The sequence below is a fragment of the Ptiloglossa arizonensis genome, chromosome 9 (genome assembly GCF_051014685.1).
Source record: "Ptiloglossa arizonensis isolate GNS036 chromosome 9, iyPtiAriz1_principal, whole genome shotgun sequence".
Lineage (NCBI taxonomy): Eukaryota > Metazoa > Arthropoda > Insecta > Hymenoptera > Colletidae > Ptiloglossa > Ptiloglossa arizonensis.
Genome location: NC_135056.1, coordinates 1,319,660 through 1,330,227, shown reverse-complemented (window position 1 = coordinate 1,330,227; position 10,568 = coordinate 1,319,660). Strand labels below are relative to the sequence as shown.

The 10,568-nt window shown below is 54.8% G+C and overlaps 1 protein-coding gene across 1 annotated transcript; it reads left to right on the top strand.

The window, feature by feature from the left end:
• The first annotated feature begins 9,185 nt into the window (after positions 1–9,185).
• LOC143151424 (protein GVQW3-like) lies at positions 9,186–10,290 on the top strand. Its single transcript, XM_076320524.1, has 3 exons — positions 9,186–9,561; positions 9,785–9,788; positions 10,004–10,290. Exons 1-3 carry the CDS (start codon positions 9,229–9,231, stop codon positions 10,288–10,290), a joined length of 624 nt encoding a protein of 207 aa, XP_076176639.1. The 5' UTR covers positions 9,186–9,228.
• Positions 10,291–10,568: the final 278 nt, after the last annotated feature.

Here is a 10,568-nt window from a genome sequence, read left to right as displayed (position 1 = left end):
CAATACCTTGCTGCGCCGGGAGGCGGCCAGGTCGCCCGCCCAAACGGGGGCCCCGTATAGGGCCACCGAGTGGACCATTCCCGCGTAGAGGCGGCGAACCCGGTCACTCGGGCCCCGCAGGTTGGGGAGGATACGGCCCAAAGCGCCAGCTATCCCCTCCAACCGCGGGGCCAGGGCCCGGAAATGGCCCTCGAAGCGCCAGTGGCTGTGGAGGTGAAGTCCCAGATATTTCATCTGAGACCCCACCTCGACGTCTATCTCACCCACCCGGATCAGGGGGGGAGGCGGCTCTCCCCGGGGTCTATACATCCCGAGTACCTCGGTTTTGTGGAGAGCCACCTCCAAACCGATCCCCCTGATCCGGGAGACGACGCGCCGGGCACCGTCCTCGGCGGCCCGAACAGCCCCCCTTCAGTCCCCCCCGACGGCCAACAACAAGGTGTCGTCCGCGTAACACGTCAGGCTGACGCCGTCGGGGAGGTCTTCGGCCCGCAGGACGGTGTCGTACCCGAGGTTCCACAGCAGGGGTCCTAACACCGACCCCTGCGGAACCCCGGAGTACACCGCTCGCCTCTCCGTCCCGCACCGGCCCGGATACTCGATCCACCTGTCGCGGAGGTAGTCCTCGACGACTGCCCTAAGGTAGGCGGGGACTCGATGTTCCTCAAGCCCCCGCCTAATCGCCTCCCAGGGTAGGGTGTTAAACGCATTGGCGATGTCCAAGGACACCGCCAATGCCACCCCACCCCGGGAGACCGCCGAGGCCGAGAGGGACCGGACGCGTCGAATCGCGTCGATCGTCGACCGGCCCTCCCGAAACCCGAACTGGCACTCCGCCAGCCCGGGCCCACCCCGCGACAGGTGCCCGACGATGCGGGCCGCTACGACTCTTTCTAGGAGCTTGCCCACATCGTCGAGCAGGCAAATCGGCCGGTACGCGGACGGAGAGTCCGCGGGCCTACCCTCTTTCTGGAGGAGGACCATTCGGGCCACCTTCCATGCGGAGGGGAATCGCCCCGCCTCCAGGCAGCGGTCGAATAGCTCCCGGAGGCCGTCACCCAGGACGTCCGCGGCCAAGACCCAGACTCGGCCGGGCACTCCCGAAGGACCCGAGGCAGTATCCTTCGCCCCGAGTCTTCGGATGGCCGCGGCTAGCTCCCCAGCCGAGACCCCCAGCTCGGCGGACCAGGTGGTCGGGTCCGCAGAGGGACGTGGCCCGCTCTCCCCCACGATCGGGAAGAGCGTGTCGACCACGTCCCTCAAGAGCTGGGGGTCGAGACCCTCGGTGATCGGGGGAGCCCATGGCCGGAGTTTATTCAGAACTATCCGGTATGGGCGCCCCCATGGATCCCGCTCGAGGGTCTCGAGGAGCTCCTTCCAGCTCTGGGCCTTGGCCCGTTTGATGGCGACCTGCAGAGCCCTCTTTTCCGCGCGATAGGACTCGTACAGTTCCGCCGCCCCCGCCCGCGCGCCGTCGTCGCCGTTCCGTCCGGCGCGACGACGCGCGCGGGTGTACTGGCGTCGGGCCCGGACGCATGCTGTCCGCAATTCCCCGATTTCGCCCGACCACCAGTACACCGCCCGACGAGGAGACCGCGGCCCGGCCCGGGGCATCGCCGCGTCGCAAATGCGCGCGACGGCGCTCCCGAGCCGAGCCACGGCCTCCTCCAGGTCGGGCAGCCTGGTCTCCCGTCGAGGCCAGGTTTCGGCTAGAGCGGCTGCCACCAGGACGTCCTTGTCAAGGCGCCGAAGCGCCCATCTGCGTGGTGGGGCGCTACCCGCTCCCGGGCGGAGGTGTCGGTGTGGGGCCGCGGCGGCCTCGGGGGCGGTCAGGACCACGCGGATATACCGGTGGTCCGATAATGTCTCCTCCCCCACCACCACGTCCCACCCGGACACCATACGCGCGGCGCCGGGAGATCCTAACGTCAAATCCACTATGGACCCTCCCCCGCGCCGCACGCACGTCAGCTCCGACCCCCGGTTAATCAACCGGAGGTCGAAGCCCGCCGCCCAGTCGCCCAGAGCCTCGCCCCTTCGATTGGTCCTGGGGGACCCCCATGCCACAGACCAGGCATTGAAGTCCCCCAGGACCAGCACCGGCCGGGGCGCAATCCTTGTGAGGCACGCCCCCACCCCGGCCAAGTACTGCTCGAAGGCAGCAAGGCCGCAGTTGGGCGAAACGTAGCACCCCACCACGGCGACTCCCCCCCACTGGACGGCGACGAATCCCGCCCCGCTCTCCAGTAAGGAGAACGGAGGGGACCCGTCACCGCCCTGCCACACAGCCGCCACCAAGCCGTCCGCATCCCCCATCCAATGCGGATGGTCGGGGACGCGGTACGGCTCGGCAGCGACTGCCAGACCACCCCCCCACTCCGCCAGCGTCTGACACATTAGGTCCTGCGCTGCGCGGCAGTGGTTGAGGTTGGCCTGCAGGAGGAGGCGGGGAGCCATTAATTGATGGCCTCCTCACCGCCTCCTGGTGGCACCTCCGTGAGGACGGCGGCGGGGCCAATGTCCACCTCCATCGCTGACATCAACGCCGTCGCCGCCTCCGACCCCTTCTTTGCGGCCGTCGCGGCGGTCGCGGCCAGGTCCGCGGGCGCCGCGGCGCTCGCAGCTGGGGCTACTCTCACCGGCGCCGGGAGCGGCCCCGGCGCCCCCCTCCTCTGCCCTCGTCGGGATGGGGGGGTACACTGCTTCCCCCCTATTCGGTGCGCGGCGGGTCTCCCCATGTCCGCACACAGCGGGCACTTGGGGGCCGCCGCGCAGTGGCTCGCGCGGTGGCCTTCGGCACCGCAGCGGTAACAAGCACCGCTGCGGTCCACCGCGGAGGTGCACCGCTGCCTGACATGGCCCGTCTCCAGGCAGCGGTAGCACTGGAGTGGGCGTTGGGCGAGGACCTCGATCCTCGCCGACACCCACCCCACCACGATCCTCCCGACTGCTTCTAACTTCCGGGCAGCCGGAAGAGGGCACCGTGCCCACACCGCTCCCAGGCCGGAGGAGGACCGCCGGACCTCCCCGGTCCGGATGTCCCCCTCAGAGCAGCCACCGGCTTGGGCCAGCGCCCCGGCCACCTCCTCCCGGGTGACCGAGTCGTCCAGCCCACAAACGCGCAGCTCCGCGCTTTTTGTGGGCCGGGCGACCCTGACACCCCGGGGCGCCAAGGCCTCGCCCAGCTTTTCGGCCAGTCGGTCCGCCCTGGCTGCGTTGTCGGGGCCGCTCACGCGCAGCATGAGCGCCCCCGTCACCGCCCATCTCGGGCGGACCGACTCGATGGCGAGTGCGGCCAAGGATATCTTCTCCTTGGCCGCCGCCATCACCTCCCCGTAGGAGACGCCCCCCCCCCCCCTCCGGGACGGTCAGCATGACTGCTGCCGTTGAAGGGGGGCGTCCCAGACGGGGCTTCGCCTTCCCCGCCTTTCCGTCCCTCTTCGGGGCAACCGGCGGGGGAGGCGGCGGCACCCGGGCCGCCCTCCTCGCCGTCCTTTTTTCCTTTCGGCCCAGGACCTCCGTCCACAAGGGACCGGATGGGGGCGGCGGCGGAGGCATTTGTGCCCCCGCCGTCGCCCCCACCACGGCACCCTTGCCCTTCGTCTTTGCCGCAGGGCCCGGAACCGCGATGGTCCCCCCCTGCGGTCCCCCGCCCCCCGGTTGTTTCCCGGGCCCGGTCCTCGGTCCCGCCGGCGCTCCGCCCTTGGGGCGAAGCGCCGCCCGGATTTCCCCGCGGATGACGGCCATCATGGCCGCCATCTTGGCGTCCATGAGGAGCTCGATGCTCCTCATGGACGTCGCTGGTGTGGGGGGAGCTCCCGCTTTCGCTCTCCCACACGTGCACTCGCCCGTCGGCCCCGGATGAGGGCGCCTCTTAAGGGCGTCCGTCTCCCTCCGCGAGCACGCAAGCTCGTCTTGCAGCGCTTCCACACGCTGCCTCAATTGGGCGTTCGTGTACTCCAAGGCAGCTGGGACACGGCGTCCCAGCTCCTGGAGAGCCCTCCGCGCCTCCGTCGCGGCCTGGCCAACCGACCTCGGGGAGGCTGTAGTCAGCCCTCGCGAGGTGGTGGCCACCTTCTCAATAGACCTCAGGGACGAGGCAATACGGGCCGATACATGGGCCGTATCCTCGTCCCTGAGGTCCTCCTCCCCGTCGCTCACCGTGAGCAACGGTGGAGCAGCGGACGTGGACGGAGCTTCCTCTGTCCTCCGCCCCTCCACCGTCCTGCGCCTCTTTACGCCCGCGGCGCTGGTCGCGGACGCCAGGGACGAGACCGACGCCGTCTCGTCCCCCTCCTCGAACGGCGCCGGGTGGGGCACGAGTGCCCCCTCCGTCGCCACCCTTCGCGCCACACGCTCCGTCCCCCCTCCACCTTTTTTTTTTTTTGGAATATTGTTCATTCGGCTCCCACGCGTAGGTCGGAAAGTAAGTCGACCCGGGCAGAGCCGCCATACCCGGGCAGGTCTAAATACTCCGGGGGGTCGGCAGGTACCCCGGAGTTGGCCGCTTGGGATTGGGGCCTCCCCCCCAACCACGCATCCCATCACCGCGCACCGCAGCTTAGGATTGGAGGGCAATTTATAGAGTTACCATCCTCGCGGCCCGGGCGGTAAAGCCAAGGCCCCCGTCCCTCCTGCCGTCACGTACCACTGTCAAAGCCAAAAGAGGAATTGGGAGTGGGTCGTTGCGACGACCAACAGGAGTCTTACGGTGTGGTTTGGCATCGGGCACCTCGGGTTTGCCAGTCCCGTACTGTAGCAACAAGCTACAGCCCCTGAGGGAACGCCGCTGGGACTTTTGAATTTCCGACACCACTCGAACGGTTTTTCGCTATTTCGAGAACGGGCACGACGATGTCACGTAATAATTCGGTATTTTACACAAAAAAAGTGTTGATCTCCAACAGGAGAGGAACTCTTTATTATTTTCACTTGTTTTACACTATAATTAGAATTACCGTACTGTTGGTCATACATTCGTTCGGATCGAATCACAGGTCGAGACTGAACTGTCTCCTATAGATCGGGTTTTTATATCTGTTCATTCCCTTGTTTTCAGTATCATGCGTTATGTAAGGAGTGTCATACGTGCGTTATTATGGGAAGGGAAAAAGTGTCATGCGTTGTTATGTGAACGTATGCAAAAGGAATTTTGGTTATCAGTGATCTGACGTATGGAGTGTCATGCGTTGTTATGGGAACGTGTGCAAAAGGAATCTCGATTACCAGTGGTCTGGTATGGTTACACTCCCACCTTCTTAGATTGAACTTAGTCCTTTAAGTTCTTCTCTTTAAGATGGATTTGTGGAATCTTGCTCTTCTTGGTTCCAAAGTGATGGCTGAAGAAAATTCTTCTTCAAATGAAACGCTTGATTTGTTTGGTTCTAAAATTGGTGTATAAATATTAATTGCAGGTGCTGTAAGCCATAGTAGTCGATAGTGTTTGAATTGTGTTGGATTGTGTACCATGTTGATTTCGCTTGATTTTACACCATAATATATTAATACAAAGTTTCGGTGGCAAACATTTTCCTAGTCCTAGTTTATTAGCAATTAGCAGACCCATTATTGCTAGTGAAATGTATCCTATTATTTGGAGGGTTTTTTTTTTTTTTTTTTTTTTTTAACGTGGGGGAAATCTTCGAAAGACCCCCCCGCCGCCTGGGGAGGGGCGGGGGGAGTGTGGGATTCCCCGCGCCCGGAAGGAAACCCATCGGGCGCGGGACCTACCCACTAAAACCCACCACGGTGGCCATCCTCGCACTATGCAGGGGGAGCACCTGGGACCGAAGACATCATAACATCAGGTGCTCCCCCGTGCAGGGCTCTCGCGCCCGTGTCCTCCCGTTCCAGGGAAGGGAGGGGGTACTTCACCCTCCCTTCCCTGTTTTCTCCTCGGCGCTCTGGCGCCCGACGTCGGAGCAGGGCCACACTGCTCCGACGTCCCACTCCCGGGGGCCGCCCGAGGGCGGCCGCGAGTCCCACACTCGCGACCGCCCACGGCCCCCATAGCCGCTCCGGGGGCACGGCCCTGGGACCGTGCCGTCGGCGCGGCCGCACCCCGGCTCGTACGCTCCCGAGGGCGGCTCTGGCCTCTCCGCCCTCGAGAGCGTCGCCGTCCCTTACTCTACCCACCCCTTAGACGACGGGCGGTGGCACGAGCCTCAAGGGCTACGCACCCCCGCCCGCCGCTCTCAGGGTGGCCTCCCCGGCCCTTCCGGAGGCCCACCCGCCCCCGGCCTCGGACGGGGCCTCGCTCGCGGTCGCCCGCTCTCGCGAATGCGGCTCGCGGCCTCCTTCTGCGAGATTACCTCCTCGCAGAAGGAGGCCACGGCCCGCCACTTCGTCTCGCTGCCGAGCATGGCCTGTACCACGCCCGGCAGCGATAGGTCCGCCCCAATCACGGCCGTGAGGACACGGCGCTCCACCCCCCAGGCCGGACACACCTCGAGGGTGTGTTGCGCCGTGTCCTCGTCCGCTGGACAGTGCCAGCAGCGCGCCGCCTCTTCCACACCGATCCGGCACAGGTACTGTCCGAAGCATCCGTGCCCGGACAGCACCTGCACCAACCGGTAGGTGAGTGAGCCGAAGCGCCTACCCAGCCACTCAAACAGGACCGGCCGGATAGCCCGGACAGTCCTCTGGCCGAACAACGGCTCGGCCAGCCGCTGCTGCCAAAGCTGCAGCATGGACTCCCGGGCCTGGCGCCTGAGGGCCTCCACCTCGCATCCCGCCAGGACCACCCCATCCTCGCGGGCGCGCATGCGGCCCTCGTAGAAAGCCGCATGCGCGCCCGCGATCAAGTCCGCCGGGGGTAGCCCTGACAGGACGCTATTATTTGGAGGGTAGTTATTCACCGGGATTTAAGATTTTCTATTCTATGTGAATACTGTAATTGGTTAGTTTTATCAGTTATTTAATCTAACGTATCCGAATAACTATTTATGTTACTAAAAATTTTTAGTGTGTTCTCAAGAATATTTAATAGTAAGTCTAAGTTCGTATCATTTGCTATAGGAATTGTCTTGATTTTAATTTCGTAGGTTACATTGATTGAATTTTCTTCTATTTTCATGTGGTTATTTCCAATAATATATCACACGTGGTGAACGCAATAATGATGTTTGTTTTAGCTTTACAATTTCATGTTCCCTGTCTTTAAATACGGTTAATTCTATTGGTTTCGCTGGTATTGCAATATATTGGTTTTCGGTTTGTAATGGTATAAACGTTATTTCTTCTATTTTGTACACAGAAAATTGACATAATTTTATTGTGTTATCTATACTCATTATTTCAGCTGCACAATCATGTTTAGACCTTCTGTCGTGTATTGGTTGTGTTTGTTTACATAAAAGAAAAGTGTCTTTAGTTTTGCATTGTTTATCTAAATATTCTTGATTTACATTCATGTAAGTTAATCCAGAGGCAAAAAATATTGGTCTTTCAATTAAAGGTGCCATAAATACGTTATTTATCTTGGTAGGTATGGGATATACTCGGTCTATATTCCATTCCATATTTTGCAAAATTGATATGGAAAGTTTAAAGAATATCTTACTAGTTGGGTGAACAATGTTAAATTTGCTATGTCTAATATATGTTGAAAGTTTTCATTTATTGGCGTTATAATCGTGCTTATTGCTCTGTGTCCTAAGGCTTTAGCATAGTTTTGTATAAAGATTTCGTGATCTATAACTTGTGGACTTATGATACCTTGTTTTCCTAATAGAATAACATTAAATATTTCTGTAATTTATAAACAGTGTTTTCTGTAATGATTAATTTTAGTGTTAATGTTTCGTCTTCCCTAACATCTCCCAAATTCTTAAATTCATAACTCAGTTTATCGAATTGTTTCAAACTGTCTGTGCTTATAATTCGTCTTATTAAAGCAGTCTGGTTAGCTACTATCGATTTGAGCTGGTTTCCTTCGTCAAATAACTTGTCAATGTTTGCGTTAATAATGGTTAAATCGTTTGCATCTAGTGTTCCGAATAAGCTCTTTGATACCGAACCCATTGCATCTATTAGTCCTCTTTTTTGTCGATGGTATGTCAGTAGTAACTGTATTCCTAGGTTAGTAAGTTTATTAACTTTTGCTTGGAGAATATCTACTTCTGTTCTAATTGAACAATTGTCTCTACATAATTTTTGTAAATTTTTCATATGAATTTTGATTAAATCTATTTGTGAGTAAATATCACCTATTTCTAGCCCTATAAAGATATTAACATTAGATGAATACATATACCCTTTCTTCAATTTTTCATGAAATATTACATTATTATTTAACGGAATTACTTCTAATGCGAGCGCGTAGCTTGCGGTGAAGATGATCGTCCTGAAAAGTATGGTTTTAATCTGTTACCGTGTATTTTCTTAATTTGTCGATCAGTAATAATTTCATAATACGGAGTTTTTGTCTTATGTATCCTGTATAGTCCTAACCATTCGGAATCTAGCTTGTCTTTCTTATGATCATTGTCGATCAGTACAAAATTTTGTTCTTTAAATATTGTTTGAGTTTTAACGATTCTTCGTAATTGATTTTGTTGGTATCTCGCTTTATTCTTCTGCAACGTTTCTCTTGCTAATTTAAAATAATTATACAATTGCTTTTGCCACAGTAAGAACATTTCATCATACGTAAAACTGGAAGTTCTGGCAATAGATGAAGGAAGGTTAGCTTTTCTTCCGAAAGTTAATTCAAAAGGAGTAAATTCAGTTACGTCATGTACAGCGATATTGTATCCTAAACATATGAAGTTTGTCCCATATACTGGGACAAAGTTTGTCCCCAATACTTTGTCCCATTCTCTTTCGTTATTGTGTAAGCTAGTACGTATTAAGTCTTTTATCGTCGCATGCGTTCGTTCAATAGATCCATTAGATTATGGATGAAAAGAAGTAGTTATAATATGTTTAATCTTAAATAATGCTTCAAAACGTGTCACTAGATTACTTACAAAATTCTGTCCTTGATCAGTTAGAATTGTCTTTGGTGCTGAAAATATATGTACGAGGTTTGTTCAAAAAGTATCGCGAATTTTGAATTTTCGCGGGTTACGTATATTCGAATTTCGATCTTTTTGTGGCTTTATGTTGGTACTCATGTCTCTCACTTATGCCGACAAGCTCGGCCATTTTGAATGTTCACTTAATGGTTGACAGCTGCATTGCTTGCACGTGTTTTGGATCGTCTTCGATTTTTACCTATTAAGAAAAATGGATCAAAGAACCTGTATCAAATTTTGTGTGAAAAACGAAATTAAGTGCGCGGATGCATTCCGAATGTTGACTGTGGCATACGGAGAAGCTACCTTGGACCGAAGCAACGTTTATCGGTGGTACAAAATGTTCTCAGAAGGCCGAGAAGATGGGAACGACAAAGAGCGTGCCGGACGCCCGAGCACTTCAACAACAGACGAAAAAATTAATGAAGTGGAGAAAATGATATTGGCCAATCGTCGAATCACCGTTAGAGAAGTTGCTGAGGACCTAAACATATCGATTGGCTCGTGCCATTCGATTTTTATCAATGATTTGGGCATGAGACGGGTCGCCGCGAAATTCGTACCAAAATTGCTCAATTGCGACCAAAAACAGCTTCGCATGAACATTGCTAATGAGATGTTGGACTCTGTCCGCGACGACCCAAATTTGCTCCAGAGGGTCATAACTGGTGACGAATCGTGGGTTTATGGTTATGACGTGGAAACCAAAGCTCAATCATCTCAATGGAAGCTGCCACACGAACCAAGACCGAAAAAAGCGCGCCAAGTTCGGTCGAATGTGAAAGTTTTGCTGACAGTTTTCTTCGATTGCAGGGGCGTGGTGCATCATGACTTCTTGCCACAGGGTAGAACGGTCAATAAAGAATATTACCTGCAAGTTATGCGCAATTTGCGCGAAGCAATCCGCCAGAAACGCCCGGATTTGTGGAAGAACAAAAATTGGCTTTTGCACCACGATAACGCCCCTGCTCACACATCCTTGCTAGTGCGCGACTTTTTGGCCAAAAACAAAACACTAATGATGCCGCAGCCACCGTATTCCCTAGATCTGGCCTCCTGCGACTTTTTCTTGTTCCCTAAACTGAAGAGGCCCATGAAAGGACGACGTTACGCTACGCTTGACGAGATAAAGACGGCATCGAAGGAGGAGCTGAAAAGGATACAAAAAAATGATTTTTTGAAGTGCTTCGAAGATTGGAAAAACCGTTGGCACAAGTGTATAATATCTCATGGGGATTACTTTGAAGGGGACAAAATAGATATTCATGAATAAATAAATAATTTTTGAAAAAACACAAAATTCGCAATACTTTTTGAACACACCTCGTATATGTAGTGTTTTAACAAAGCGTCTAAAATTGATTCTGTTCGTTGATTCCTCAAAGGTACAAGTATTAAGTATTTTGTCAGTTCATCGTGTATTGAAAGTATAAATTGGTTGCCTGCTTTTGTCTTGTTCATGGGGCCTACAATGTCCATACTAATTTTATCGTTAGGCAACATAGGTGTTTCTGAAATTACTGGTTTTTCTTTGGATCTTATTCTCGTCAA